General features: G+C 51.7%; 1 protein-coding gene across 1 annotated transcript; it reads left to right on the top strand.

Moving 5' to 3' along the window:
* Window positions 1-257: 257 nt before the first annotated feature.
* On the top strand, window positions 258-1199 carry LOC128826326 (olfactory receptor 10A7-like). Its single transcript, XM_054009574.1, has one exon. It carries the CDS (start codon window positions 258-260, stop codon window positions 1197-1199), a length of 942 nt encoding a protein of 313 aa, XP_053865549.1.
* Window positions 1200-15886: the final 14687 nt, after the last annotated feature.

Genomic DNA, 15886 nt, shown 5'->3' with positions numbered 1-15886 from the left:
AGCACAACAGAGATTTGAACCTGGGTCTCCCATGTGCCACGGGAGCCCCATAACCACCTCTATTGGCTATTCTGGGGTGGGTCTCTCGTAAGTTTTTTTTTCATACTTTTTTTTTATAGGCCTTGGTTTTGTTCCAATGTGGAATGAAAAGAAATGCCAAAAGCTGGGTATTTTTGGTGAACCCCCAAAGTTCTTGTTTTCCAGCCAGCTTTAGCAGTGATGGCCACCCCCTTCTTCCTTCCTGCAGTAAGGGACTGATGTCGGCAGCCAGTGAGAACCGGACGGCGGTGAAAGAATTCGTCCTGCTAGGCTTCGCCAGTATCCCCAATAGCCAGGGGCTGCTCTTTGCCTTGTTCCTGGCCATCTACGTGGTCACCCTGGCCGGCAACGGGATCATCATCACGCTCACCAGCACTGACCCCAACCTGGACACGCCCATGTACTACTTCTTGCGCAATCTCTCGGTCATCGACATCTGCTACATCTCCAGCACGGTGCCGCAGCTCCTGGTGCACTTCCTGAGTCGCTCCCACACCATCTCCATGCTGGCGTGCGCCACCCAAAACTACGCCTTCTTTGCCTTCGGGGTGACCGAGTGCTTCCTGCTGGCCGTCATGTCCTACGACCGCTACGTCGCCATCTGCAACCCTTTGCACTACACCCTGGTGATGAGGCGCCAGGTCTGCGCCAAGTTGGCGGCAGGGTCGTGGGTCAGCGGCTTCCTCCACTCGGTGGTGCTGACGGTCTACACTTTCCACGTGCCTTTCTGCGGGCCCAACTGCATTGACCACTTCTTCTGCGAGGCGCCCCAGGTGCTGAAGCTGGCCTGCGCCGACACCTATGTCAACGAGCTGGTCATCTTCGCCGTGGCCGTGCTGGTCCTCATCATTCCCCTCTCGCTGGTCTTCATCTCCTACTCCCGTATCCTGGCCACCATCCTGCAGATAAGCACGGCCACCGGGCGCCGCAAGACATTCTCCACCTGTGCCTCCCACCTGATAGTGGTCTCGCTCTTCTACGGGGCGGCCATATTTATGTACATGAGGCCCCGGTCCACCCACTCACCCCAGCAGGACAAGATGATCTCCCTGTTCTATGCCGTCATCACGCCCATGGTCAACCCCATGATATACAGCCTCAGGAACAAGGAGGTGAAAGGTGCCGTGATAAGAGCCTGGGGCATAAAAGTATCATCCTAGCTCTTGTCTGCGCTACCCTGCCCTCAGTTTCCTTCTGGATCTCCCAGTAACTCAGTCACAGCCCAGTACTTAAAGTTACATTCCCCTTTCTTGGGGTCTTATTTAATGAGTCTTTGAAAAGGACAGTCTCTTTGGTTATGTCTACACTACAGCTGGAGTGAGCCTTCCGGCCCAAATAGACAGACTTGGGCCAGCAGGGATTGAGTTCGCGAGCTAAAAATAGCCACGGGGACCTTGCAGCTCAGGCTCTGAAACCCACCCAAATGTTTGAAACAGACAATTTGTCCATTTTCTAAACGAAACATTTTGATTTGTTTTTGTTTTGAAATGAGTTTGAACTTGAAATGACTTTTTTTAAATTTTCAGTTCACCAGAACATTTTGTTTTCCATCTGAGCTGGGAATGAAACTCAGCTTTCAAGAGTCTATGTCTGGTGTGCTACCCACTAGACTGCACTCCCTCCCTGTAAACTCCTCCAACATTCCCATCACCCACTCCCAGCTGGAAAACCCACCTTACTTCCTAGTCTATATTTATTTGCAATTAGAGTATTCAGCCACTAGATGTTGCAGTGTCATGTATAGCGTTCCAGGCAGCATGTGGTTCCTAGTAAACAAGGGAGACCAAGCTGGGACTGGAGCTGAGTGGAGGCATGTGTTCATTTTCTTTAATAAATGCCTCATGTTTAAAAGAGATTGTGATGTCATAATCCTGTATATCCCGACACCAGCCCACAGCACAGGACTGAGAAGACTGGGGCCTCCAGGGAAAGGAGAGAAGATGATACCTGAGGGTGGGCAGTGGTCATTCATGGTTAGCCAGTTGGGGCATAAGATGGGAGGAATGGGGATGATCTTTTCTCCCTACAGATAAGAAAATGGGAAGAACCACGGCTCATATTTCATAATGTGGTTCTCTGACGAGTCCATACTTGTTCTCCTCTCCTTTGTTCCCGCCTATGTATTAATTTAGCATGCTGCCTTGCCGTGCACTGTGGGATGTCCTGGATACACCTCAACTGTATAATACTGTTTAGCTAAACGAAAACAAAAGGCCCAACAAGACCCCACTTCCCATGTCTCCTGGACACACGTTTCTCTAGCAGCAGGATCTGCTGGGCTCTGGGCACCTAAGTCAGGTTGGGCTCAGATCAGTGGCATCATAGGATCTGTACTGAAATTTCCCTGTAGGCCTGGCCCTCTGTGATGATTTTGTGGCTTTCTCTGTGCAATTTATCATGGCTGATATAGGGCTGTTACTATGAAAATTGCTGTTTATTGGATTGCCTCTAGATCTGTGCATCCGTCGTGGCTTACAAGCCTGAAAACCACAACCTTCCCAGACCGGAGACAACTGGGAGTATTCACAATGCCTAAGGGAGTTTATAAACAGACTCCCCCACCAGGGGACATAGAGAGAACCACACAGGAAGTTTGGGTGAGGAAAGGCATGGATTGGCCAAGGACAAAGGAAGTAAGTTGATCTAGGGGAAGAAGGCTCAGGACAAGCCCGGAAAACATAGGAGCAGACCCAAAGGGACTCTGAGCCCAGCCCAAAGATTTCCCCAGAGTGGTGAGGAAAAGGAGGCAGGGGGCTGCATGTCAGGTTTATTCTGTGTATTTCTCATGTGACTAAGTGAAGAGAATCAATGCAATATGGCCAACCCTCACAAATTTTCTCACGAGTGACGAGATTTCAGCGGGGGCTGAAATGGGGAAGTTGGGGTTGGGAGGGGCTGTACTGTGAAGGACTGAATTGGCGGGTGGAGGAGTGGGGGCTGGATTGAGGAGAGCCTGGTGAGGTTGAACTGAAGGGGGGGGGCTCAGCTGGATGGGTGGAGTCTGGGGGAGTGGACTGAGGGGGAGCTGAATTGGGGGGTGTGGCTGCGGGGCTGGACTACTGAAATCGGGGGGGGGGAGGCTGAACTGGGCTGGGGAGGCTGAGCTGACACAGTGGGGGCCTCAACTGAGGGACCTGAATTGCGGGTGGGGGCTGAACTGAGGGGGAGCTGAATTGGGGGGGCTGTGGGATTGGATTAAAGGGAGCTGAATTGGTGGGGGGAAGAACTGGGAGGTGTGGGCTAAAGGACTGGATTGAGGGGGCCAGAAGTGGGAAGGTGGGAGGGCGTTGATGGGAGGGCAGGAGCAGTTGCTGGGCAGAGGGAGGGGCAGACAGGAGGCCCCACACATGGGGGCTGGGAAGGGGGATTCAAATGTCATAAGACAAGCCACAAAAAACACAATATCTTTTTTTTTTTAAAGCTTGATTTTTTTGGAGCCAAACTCCTGATTTTGGGGGTCGGCCTCTGATTTTTGATCTCTTGTGGTTGGCAACACTGTGACCTGTGCAAAGTGTCTCCATGTGTTACACACGCATTTCCCACATGCCCCCTGAGAGAGTTAAACTCTAACCCAGAAGGCTCACGTCTTCAGTGGTGTTGCCACCTTTCTAGGCTTTCCTGGGATTGTCCCTTCTTTTGAGGTCGCTGTCCTGGGAACTCTGCAAGGATGGTCAGGACACAACGCTGGCTGGCCAGTTTTATGGGTTCAGGGTCATGCCAGATGCCCTGAGTATTTTGTGCCTCACCTGGGAGAGGAGGTGTTTAAGCTACTGAAATATCTTGGGGTTCAGTGCTGGGCTTGGGAGTGTAGGGCAGGTGGGATGCGGGGGCTACGTTTCCACAAAGGGGTAACAGATAGGAGTCAGTGCCCAGGAAATGTGCCAGAAAGAACCAGGAAAATATAATGCTCCAGCCTCCCATTACATTTCCTTGTAGACCTGTCCCCCAAATCTTGCAGCTTCTCGTGAAATTTCCCTGTGGACCCATCTCCCAAATACTGAGTTGTCTCATTAACTTTCCGCCATAGACCCGTCCCCCAAATCTGGGGGCTTCCCATGAAATTTCACTGTGGAGCCCAAAGGACTAGCTTGCCTGTATTATATTCTGCCTTTACTATAGACTCATAGACTTTAAGGTCAGAAGGGACCATTATGATGGTCTAGTCTGACCTCCTGCACAGCGCAGGCCCCAGAATCTCACCCACCCACTCCTGTAACAAACCCCTGACCTGTGCCTGAGCTATTGAAGTCCTCAAATCATGGTTTAAAGACTTCAAGCAGTAATGCAAGACACCTCCAGGCCTGCATCCTGTAAGAGATTGGCTGTAGGAGTTAGCATAAGGCTTGAAGTCTATGAACTTCAATGATCTAAGCTCAACCCTAAGTTTTGGGGAACTGGAACTAGAGTGTTGTAGAAACTGAAGGGGAAGTGCTTCCAGGCACTCTAGGAAAAAAGAGGAAGTAGGCAAAGCAAATTGCTTGTAACCTGAATCTGGTAGAATGATATTAAAAGTAGGGACCCCTAAGACATCAAATTAAAAGATAAGGTTCAGCATCCTTTTAGACCAGGCTATGTCTAATGTACAAGGTTACTCTCCCTCTAACATGTAAGTGGCGGGGGAGGCAGTAGGAAAAGGAGTGAGGGTAACACATCTAGGTGAAATTCAAGCATTTAGATTGTTTTGTTACGTGCATTTTGCAATGGCCAAATTGTGGCCACAGAACTTATTGGGTTCACATTTTCAATTGTTAATGAACTTCTTCTTGATTTAACTCACTGGTTGTTGTACATCGTTATTCCAAAATTAGACACATGGAACATTTGACTTTGATAAATTAGGAACTATATTAGGAACCCTGATTTCCATTGTGGGTAGCAAAGTTTGCTACATTTTCCTTGTTAGAGGCTTCAATATTTCCTTAAAAGAATAATTCCTGTGTAAAGCAGAAAGATTATACATTCCTGGCTTCCTTTCCCATGTTGGGGAAGTCCGGAAGGGCAACTACCTTGATACCTATTTTAGAATAATGATGCACAACAACCCTGGTGATGGCCCTGGTTGACTCAGGATGTAGCCAAACACTCGTCCAAGCCGGCTTGGTAGAATGCCCAGATCTGGCGGGAACGCCTATCCACCTACTGTGCATCCCTGGGGACGTGCAGCTGCAGGCTGTCCTGCATGAGGAACTATGTCAAGTCGGCCTGGCTCCAAAGCTGGCCTACCCCGTGATTTTGGGGTGTAACTGGTGGTGGTTCCATGAGGTCTTGCAAGAATGGAGCACCTGCCCCACAGATGTGAGGAGAACAGAACCTGAGAAGAGAGGTTTACTGAGCTGCTGAAGACTTGAGGACTCAGGGGAAGGTCCCCCAGGCCATCCCGAAACACCAGTTCAAGACCACCCTGCTGCAGGAACCTTGGAGGAGGGCGATCCCGAGTGGCTGGACATCGACAGGGACTTCCTGAAGGAACAAAGAGAGGAGCCGACCCTAAGCTGGGCTTGGGAACAAGTGGTGTGCCCAGACCAAGGGGAGGGTAACCCCCCACAGTTACCCAAGGGGCCCCAATTCGAGGTCCAGGACAACCACCTCTACCAGCTAAGGACCCCCACTGTATAGGAACACATCTGGCAATTGTTAGTCCCACAGAGAACTGAAGCTGGGAATGGGCGACGCTTGATGATTACCTGTCCTGTTCATTCCCTCTGGGGCACCTGGCACTGGCTACTCTTGGAAGTCAGGATACTGGGCTAGATGGACCTTTGGTTTGACCTAGTATGGGCCTTTCTTATGTTTTGACAGGCCCTGTTGCATCTAGCCTACTCGGTGCCCTGGGTGGGACACTTGGGAAGGAAGAAAACTCTACAACAGATGGTGCAAAGATTCTTTTGGCCCGGCATACACCAGGGAGTCTGGGACTATTCTACCTCCTGTCCAGAATGCCAGAGAGTTGGGCCAAAGGGGATACCTATTACTACTCCCGGGGGTTGGGGTGCCTTTTGAACATATTAGCATGGACCTAGTGGGGCCCTTCAAGAAAAGCGGGTCAGGTTACCAGTATATCCTTGCATCTGAAGAAGTGAGGTTTTTACCCACGAACGCTTATGCCCAAATAAATCTGTTAGTCTTTAAGGTGCCACCAGACTCCTTGTTGTCATTATATCCTTGTAGTTGTAGACTATATGACCAGTATCCCCAGGCCATCCCTCTATGAACAGTGACGGTCCCCACCATCACCACCGAGCTCCTGAAGACCTTTGCCAGGGTCGGAATACCTCGGTAGACACTGATCAACCAGACGAATATATATATATAAATTATTGCCTCAACAATGAGGGCATATATGTCTGTCCTGCACAAAACACTGGGATAAAGTCTCAGGTATGTAAAAGTACTTGGTTTTATACAAGGCAATAGGTCATTGGAAATGTACAAAGGACCCTGTAAGCTAAGCTATTTGCCACCTGAAATCAGGAAACACGATGGAAGCAAACTTTCCATGACACCACAGGTTTTCAGGGATAGTGAAAGGGATTATCAAATGAAATGTTGGTAAATGCCCATAACATCAAGTCCCACGATGTTGTATTAAGAAAGAGACATGTCTTTACAGGTACTCAGCAATGAGGCAAGACCTTCAGAGGAGACCCAAGCCAAAACCGGCTCACAGCACCATGTAGCTGACAGCGTTGTTCCTCCTCCGCAGCAGCCTAGGTGTGCTGGCAGTTGGTTCGGTGAACCACCTGAGCAGTTAAAGGCAGACTCGCAAGCTCCAGTATTTGATTGCTGTGTGAAGGAGGCTGAGAAAATGGACTTTTGTGCAGAACTCCAGATAAGAACATAAGAACGGCCGTACCGGGTCAGACCAAAGGTCCATCCAGCCCAGTATCCTGTCTGCCTACAGTGGCCAATGCCAGGTGCCCCAGGGGAGTGAACCTAACAGGTAATGATCAAGTGATCTCTCTTCTGCCACCCATCTCCACACTCTGACAAACAGAGGCTAGGGCCACCATTCCTTACCCGTCCTGGCTAATAGCCATTAATGGACTTAACCGCCATGAATTTATCCAGTTCTCTTTTAAACGCTGTTATAGTCCTAGCCTTCACAACCTCCTCAGGCAAGGAGTTCCACAAGTTGACTGTGCGCTGCGTGAAGAAGAACTTCCTTTTATTTGTTTTAAACCTGCTGCCTATTAATTTCATTTGGTGACCCCTAGTTCTTGTATTATGGGAACAAGTAAATAACTTTTCCTTATTCACTTTCTCCAGACCACTCATGATTTTATATACCTCTAGCATATCCCCCCTTAGCCTCCAGATGGCAGCATTTGGGGAAGACTAAGGCCTGGTCTACACTAGGCGTTTATGTCGAAGTTAGCGCCGTTACATCGAATTAACCCTGCACCCGTCCACACCGCGAAGGTATTTAGTTCGATATAGAGGTCTCTTTAATTCGACTTCTGTACTCCTCCCCGACGAGGGGAGTAGCGCTAAATTCGACATGGCCATGTCGAATTAGGCTAGGTGTGGATGGAAATCGACGCTAATAGCTCCGGGAGCTATCCCACAGTGCACCACTCTGTTGACGCTCTGGACAGCAGTACGAGCTCGGATGCTCTGAACTGCCACACAGGAAAAGCCCCGGGAAAATTTGAATTTGAATTCCTTTTCCTGTCTGGCCAGTTTGAATCTCATTTCCTGTCTGGACATTGTGGCGAGCTCAGCAGCACTGGCAATGATGCAGAGCTCTCCAGCAGTGATGGCCGTGCAATCTCAGAATAGAAAGAGGGCCCCAGCATGGACTGATCGGGAAGTCTTGGATCTCATCGCTGTGTGGGGTGATGAGTCCGTGCTTTCCGAGCTGCGCTCCAAGAAACGGAATGCAAAGATCTACGAGAAGATCTCTAAAGACATGTCAGAGAGAGGATACAGCCGGGATGCAACGCAGTGCCGCGTGAAAATCAAGGAGCTGAGACAAGGCTACCAGAAGACCAAAGAGGCAAACGGACGCTCCGGATCCCATCCCCAGACATCCCGTTTCTACGAGGCACTGCATTCCATCCTCGGTGCGGCCGCCACCACTACCCCACCAGTGACCGTGGACTCTGAGGATGGGATATTGTCCACGGCCGGATCCTCGGACATGTTAGCGAACGGGGAAGATGAGGAAGGAGAAGAGGTGGACGAGGCAGTCGACAGCACTCACAACGCTGGTTTCCCCGACAGCCAGGATCTCTTCATCACCCTTACAGAGATCCCCTACCAACCGTCCCCAGCCGTTACCCCGGACACAGAATCTGGGGAAGGATCATCCAGTAAGTGTTGTAAACATCTAAACATTTATTTTTAACAGAACAGGAATATTAACAATTAAAAAAATGGGTTTCTCATGATTAGTTTGCCCTAGGCGCTTAACGGTTCAGTCATGGGCAGTGCAACTATTGAAAAAAAAATCTAGCAATGTCCGGTTTTGCATGATTGTCCTGCCCAAGCCGCTCTACTGTTTAGTCACTGCTACAGCAGCTAGAGTAAAATGCGGTCTATATGTCCGGGGATGGAGCAGAAATCCTCCTGTGACATCTCAAGGAAGCTCTCCTGGAGGTAATTGGAAATCCGTTGCATTAGGTTCCTGGGGAGAGCGGCCTTATTGGGTCCTCCGTAGTACGACACATTGCCGCGCCACGAGACAAGCAAGTACTCGGGAATCATTGCTCTGCACAGCAGGGCGGCATACGGCCCTGGTCTTTGGAGGCTTTCCCGGAGCATTCTCTCTCTCTCGCTCTCAGAGATCCTCATGAGGGTGATGTCGCTCATGGTGACCTGCTTTGAATGAGGTAGGGGAATGTTAGTGTTGGGACTGCTTTACCGTTCCTTTACAGAACTGTAACCGCTGGTTTGCAGCCACGCGGTGGAGGCGGGAGAGGGGCAGCCGAAAGGGATCGTTCCCGGGGACAGCCGCGAGGGTGTGGGACAGGAGCAGAGTTCCTGCTTGCCGGATTGCTGGCAGCAGGGACCGACATTGATTTCAATGTGAAATGAGGCCATTGCTAATATTAAAGTTTTAAGCTGCCACGAGTCTACGGCTTACCATGTCTGCCTGCAACAGAAATTCCGTTGTCCTGACACGGTTCTCAAATGTGGTGTGCAAGACCCCAGGCACTGAATGCGAAGGCCGAGAATTCGACCTTGTGCTGAGTGCGCATGTGATAGGTGCTGTGCATGGTCTTGTTCACAGAGAAAGACTATGTTCTTTGTTCACAACTACATTTATCTTTCTGAGGAATTCACTCCCTTTTTCCCATTCCCACAGCCCCATCTGCGACTGTCTCACAACCTAGCCTGGCATCACACTCCCAGAGGCTAGCGAGGATTAGGCATAGGAAGAAGAGGACACGGGAGGACATGTTCTCAGAGCTTATGGCCTGCTCCCGAGCCCAGGCAGCACAGCAGACCCAGTGGCGGGAGAACTTGTCCCAAATGCAGCAAGCAAACATGGATCGGGAGGAGAGGTGGCGGCAGGAAGACCAGCAGGCGACTCAAACCCTGCTTGGACTACTGAGGGAGCAAACGGACACGCTCCGGCGCCTTGTGGATGTTCTGCAGGAGGACAGAGCCCCACTGCAGTCCATCTCTAACCGCCCTCCCCCGCCACCAAGTCCCATACCCCCCTCACCCAAAGTGCACAGAAGGAGAGGCGGCAGAGTCCACGCCAACTCTCACTCCACCCCTGCAGAGAGCTCTAGTAGCAGAAGGCTCTCATTCCCCAAAATTTGACAAGTTCTTTCCTTCCCGCCTGACACAAGCCCCCGTCCAAGTTTCACCTCCCAGTTCCATGTGTAGTTGATAATAAAAAATATGTTTCTGTTAACTAATGTTTCCATCATGTTCTTTTGGAGGAGGGGGGGAAAGGGGGATGGTAATTGGACAGGACAGTCACCTTTGGCAGGGTACATAGGCGGGGGCAGGTACAGCAGCAGGGCACATACACAGTGCAGTGACTAGTTGCCCTGGTCAGTCTGGGAGGTGGTTTTCATGTTCTGTAGTGGGGGGTGGGTTGCTCTGTGACTTTGTGGCGGGGGAGGGCAGTTACAGATCTTAAGCGGCGGTCCTTATGCAGGATCACAGAGCCACACAGCAGGAGATCTGTAACCGTCCTCCCCCTGCCACAAAGTCACATAGCCCCCCCATACACACAGTCCCGATCAGGAGGGGTGACAGGCTCCGTTGAAAGAACCAGCCCACCACAGCGGAGCCTGTCAATCCTTGAGTTTAGAAGCTTTCTTTGCGTCACTACACTACACCCGCTCCGCACCACAGTCCGCGTCCCAGTTTTAAAAAATTCCCGCGAAAACAGTAGTAAAGAAAACGGTGTTCATTAACAAAGTAGAAGTGATTTTATTTCGAAACGTGTGTTGGAAGGGGGGGAGAAGGGGGTATGTAACTGGAGAGGATAGTCAACATTACCTGGGTAAAGAAACGGGGGCAGGTTCAGCTTCTCTGTACACAAACTTTACAGTCACAGGTTACCCTGCTCACTCAGGAACCTAGCTTTCAAAGCCTTCCGGATGCACAGCACGTCCCGCTGGTCTCTTCTAATCGCCCGGCTGTCTGGCTGTGAGTAATCAGCAGCCAGGCTATTTTCCTCAACCTCCCACCCCGCCATAAAGGTCTCCCCCTTGCTCTCACAGAGATTGTGGAGCACACAGCAAGCTGCTATAACAATGGGGATATTGGTTTCGCTGAGATCACAGCGAGTCAGCAAGCTTCTCCATCTCCCCTTGAGACGGCCAAAAGCACACTCCACCACCATTCTGCACTTGCTCAGCCGGTAGTTGAAGAGTTCTTTTTCAGTGTCCAGGGCGCCAGTATAGGGCTTCATGAGCCAGGGCATTAGCGGGTAGGCTGGGTCCCCGAGGATGACTATAGGCATCTCCACATCCCCAACAGTTATTTTGTGGTCCGGGAAGTAAATACCTTGCTGCAGCCGTCTAAACAGACCAGAGTTCCTGAAAACACGAGCGTCATGAACCTTGCCCGGCCATCCGACGTAGATGTTTGTAAAACGTCCCCTGTGGTCCACCAGTGCTTGCAGCACCATGGAAAAGTAGCCCTTTCTGTTAATGTACTGGCTGGCCTGGTGGTCCGGTGCCAGGATAGGGATGTGAGTTCCATCTATGGCCCCACCGCAGTTTGGGAATCCCATCGCTGCGAAGCCATCTATGATCGCCTCCACGTTTCCCAGGGTCACTACCTTTGGCAGCAGTACATCAACGATTGCCTTGGCTACTTGCATCACAACAACCCCCACAGTAGATTTGCCCACCCCAAACTGGTTCGCGACTGACCGGTAGCTGTCTGGCGTTGCAAGCTTCCAGAGGGCTATGGCCACTCGCTTCTGGACAGTCAGGGCTACTCGCATCCGGGTGTCATTGCGCTTCAGGGCAGGGGACAGCAACTCACAAAGTTCCAGGAAAGTTCCCTTCCGCATGCGAAAGTTTCGCAGCCACTGGGATTCATCCCAGACCTGCAGCACTATGCGGTCCCACCACTCAGTGCTTGTTTCCCGTGCCCAGAATCGCCGTTCCACGGCATCAACATGACCCATTGCGACCGTGATGTCCTCGGCGCTGGGTCCCCTGCTTTCTGAGAGGTCTGTGCTACTCTCAGACTTCAGGCCATCACCGCGGTGACGTAGCCTCCTCGCCTGACTTATCTGCATCTGCCTCAGGGAAAGGTGTATGATAAGCTGCGAGGCGTTGAGAGCGGCCACAACTGCAGCGATGGTCGCAGTGTGCTCCATGCTCGCAGTGCTGTGGCGTCCGCGCTGTCACTGACTAGAAAAGTGCGCGAACTGATTTCCCGCCGGCGCTTTCAGGGAGGGAGGGCGGGAGTGATGGACGGATGATGACAGTTACCCAAAAGCACCCTGGACACATTTTTTTTACCCAGAAGGCATTTGCGGCTCCACCAAGAATTCCAATGGGCAGCGGGGACTCCAGGAACTGTGGGATAGCTGCCCACAGTGCACAGCTTCCAATGTCGACACTTTCCCCGTTAGTGTGGACTCACAAAGTCGAATTACTGTCCTTAGTGTGGACACACACGTTCGACTTTGCAATATCGATTCCAAAAATTCGATTTAAGTAAAATCGAACTACTCTCGTAGTGTAGACAAGGCCTAATAATCAAAACTTGGGAGAGTACAGGTCTGTTGCATCTTACGTGCATTTGACATGCGCGATTTCAGCTTTACGCGGTCGCCAAAAACAAAAAATAGAAAAATATCAATTTTAATACTGTACCTGTAGTGCGGGTGATTCCGCCTGCCTTGAACTCAATGTCATTTTGACTATACGCGGGTTTCACTTTACGCGCTAACTGCGGAACGGAACCCCCGCGTAAGATGAGACAGACCTGTATCGCATCTGTGGCCTGATAAAACTAACAGTGTCAATGTATATCTAGCCCAAGGTCCAGTGGGCTTCATCAGCAGCTGTGGAAACTACAAACTGTACACTACAAACTGTGGCACGTTGGGAGAACTTCCTGGTTCCTGCCAGGATGTACCCTCTGCCCTGCCAGCCGGAAGAGTCAGCACTGATGGAGCTGGGAGCACGAAACAGGCAAGCAGAGAGGAGGCTACTGGACTGTCATCGGGTGTTTCTTTACAGAATAAAACCTTGTTCCCAGTGTTTTGTCTGAGTGGGTCTGGTCTGAGGTCAATACAGGCTGACACACAACGCAGAGCACATGGACGCACAGTTTCGCAAAGTTGTGTAAAAAGTCACAAGGCAGACTTCCCGTCTCTGGAACAACCTCATACTGGGAACAAGTGGGGGGCTAGATATATATGGATTAGAAAAAAAATGTCTTTAAAAGGGGCAGATTGTATAGGGCACACTCAGTGAAAGTGTGACCCTCAGCTATAAGTTAGTGGATGTAACCATGTCACCTTTAGTAACCTGGGAAAAGGTCTGTCTTCCAATTAATAACTGCAGGGTGGGAGGTGGCTACACCTACACCAGGTGTAGTGATGTGTACAGTCCGTCATCAATCAATTCTGCATACAGTATAAGTGTTAAGTATTATCACAATCGGCGTTAGGCCATAGCCTATAACGTTAGCACTGGGAAACGTCCTACTTTCAATCCAGGATTAGCATTTGCTAAACTGTGTTGTTTTTAAAACCTGGATCAGGAAAAGCCACTCGTTCAATTTTGTCAGTGGCACCGGGAGCAACTCAGCTATGGGGTCTGTGACACTGCAGACGCTTGTTATTTAACTAAGATGACGTCACGCAAATCCTTACGTGTCCCTGTCGTGAGGCAGAGCGGCCTTTCTCCCAGCTTCATGGGGAGGAATCGTCCCAAGAGCCCGTGGTGGGCGGAGCCAAGCCAGCCCCACCCCCTGCGCTGGAATAAACTTTTATAAAATGTTACGCTCACGCCACTATATCTAATGCATATTCAGTAGGATATGCTATGCTGCATTGTTTCCACACCCCCAGGCCCCATCCCCACGCCACCCCTTCCCCCAAGGCCCCACTCCCGCTCTACCTCTTCCCGGCCCCGCCTTTTCACATCCCAGAGCGCACCGCACCCTCACGCCGCCTCTTCCGGCCCCCACTCCTCCCGTATCCCCCCACTGCCTCCTGCCTGCCGCTGAACAGCGATTGTTTCCCCAAGAGTGCTCCAGCCCCGGAGCCGGCGGTAGGGTGACCAACTTTTCAAAAGGCAAAAGTGGGACACTTGCAGGAGCCCCGCCCACCCATCTGTGGCCCTGCCCTGGCTCCGCCTCTTCCCTGAGGTCACAGCCCCTGCTCCTCCTCTACCCCCAAGGCCCCGCCCCCAGGCCAGGCCAGGCCGGAAGCTGGAAATGGGCCGTGGTAAGAGCGGCCCAGGGAGCCCCGGCCACTAGGGAGGAGCCCCGGACCTTCCAGCTGCCCTGGGGGAGGGGGTCAGGGTGCCCAAGAGCAGCCCCCGGCCTGTGTCCCCGCCCCCTGGGGCCCTGAGATACCTCAAAAGTCTCAACTTTGTTCTCAACTTTAAAATGTGCAATTTTTTTGGTGTTTGGTTTTAAATATTCTCCTGTGAGAACTGCCACTCACTCACTGCAGTGCTGTGTTTAAGAGCCTGCCGGAAAGTAACTAGCCTTGAAACAGAAGTGAAAGCAGAGTTGCCAACTCTTGATTTTGTCGTGAGGCTCACGATACTGATTGTTTTCCTTAAAGCCCCAGCTCCTGGAGTCAAGTGGATCTGTGCTGATTTCAGCCTGCAGCACCTGGGAGACCCCCAGAGGAGGATTGGGCCGGACCTGCTGGACAGGGGGGTCGGGGCTCCATTCCTGGGGCAGCACCAGCTGCTGATCTCCCTGTCCGAGCCGCCGAGTGACTCTCCCCTTCCCCCCGCAGCAGCCCCCCAGGGGCGCACAGATTTCACCCACGCCAACATCGCCCGCCTGGGGCTGGGGTCCTGCTCGTCCTGGGGCTGATCCTGGCTGAGGCCTATTCCAGCCATCCGAGGGGGGTGTTCTAGATGAGGTGACCCCCCCCACACTTTTGTGCACCTTGCTCCCCCCAGGGGCTGGGCCAAGGGCAACACGGGCGCCCCCTAACCCTCCATCTCTCTGCACCCCCAGGAGCCTGGATCCAGCTGTGCAGAGAAGAGAGTCTCCACGGGGGATTAGCTGCTCCCCCTTGGGGGGCTTACACATGGACACAAAACCTCCTGCCCCCAAACACCCTGCGTCAGAGAATCACACACACACACCCAGCTGCTCCCAACTCAACAACTGCACCCTAGGATCGAACCCCGGAATTCTGGCCCCCGGGCACCAGCCCCTGCGGCGCCAGCTAGAAGAGCTGCCCCTGTGCTGGGCACGTCGGGATCCCCACAGAGCAGGGCTCTGGGGTCCCACTCACTGGCCCAGCCCGGCCAGTCTCTGCCCGGAGCTGTCAGGGGAGAGCAGGGATGCTTCGACTGGCCCTGGCACTGGAATAATGATACTTAATGCCCCCGAGGGTCTGTCCCCCTCCTCTCTCTGCAGGGGGGTCCCCCAGCCCCTTTTCTCTCCCCCCTTTCTTCCTAGACCTCCCCCACCGTGTATTTCTATTGTACAAACCCCCAGAGCTTCCTTCTCCCTGCCTCCCAAATCTCCCCGGCCTTGGGGGCGGGGGCATGATAATGGAGCCTCCGAATGTCCCCTCATTGTGGGTACAGCCGAGGAAGGTGAGTGAGAAGTTCAGGCAGCATCACCAGGACCTGGACGAATGAATGTTGGGGGGAAAGTTGGCGAGATAGAAAGACGGGATTAGTCCAACCCGAGCGGCCGCCGGACAGAACCCACGGGCCAGGCTGGGGCCCACCTGGGACCCAAGAGAAGTGGGGGGAGCAGAAATCCGTGACCCAAAATTGGGGTGATGGAAATGAGGCCTCATGGGTGGACAAAACATCGAGGAGATGGGCTGTGCCACCCACCATCCCTTTTTGGGTGTGTTTAGGGCCCTTCGTTTTGGAGTTTTATTTTATTTAACATTTCCCGGGCATTTGTCGGTATTTATTACCACAACAACATAAACGGATGACAATCAGTGCAAAAACTATTCATAATTTTTCTGGGTAAATGTCAGGGTTTATTTTGTGGATGGAAGGACAGGGGAAACAGTATTCAGTAGATTAATGCTTTGATTAATAGAATTCAATGTGAACTGCAGAACTAAACCAGAACTCAAAACACAATGCCACCTCGGAATTTAAGAGAACAATAGATCTCTAATCCCCCAATAAAACCTTTCATTTGAATAAACAGTTTACTGTTGTAGAGTTGAAACGATTAGCCTATATCTTCGATG

Source organism: Malaclemys terrapin, chromosome 20, assembly GCF_027887155.1.
Source record: "Malaclemys terrapin pileata isolate rMalTer1 chromosome 20, rMalTer1.hap1, whole genome shotgun sequence".
NCBI classification, from domain to species: Eukaryota; Metazoa; Chordata; order Testudines; family Emydidae; genus Malaclemys; species Malaclemys terrapin.
This window is presented reverse-complemented; position numbering and strand designations above follow the sequence as displayed.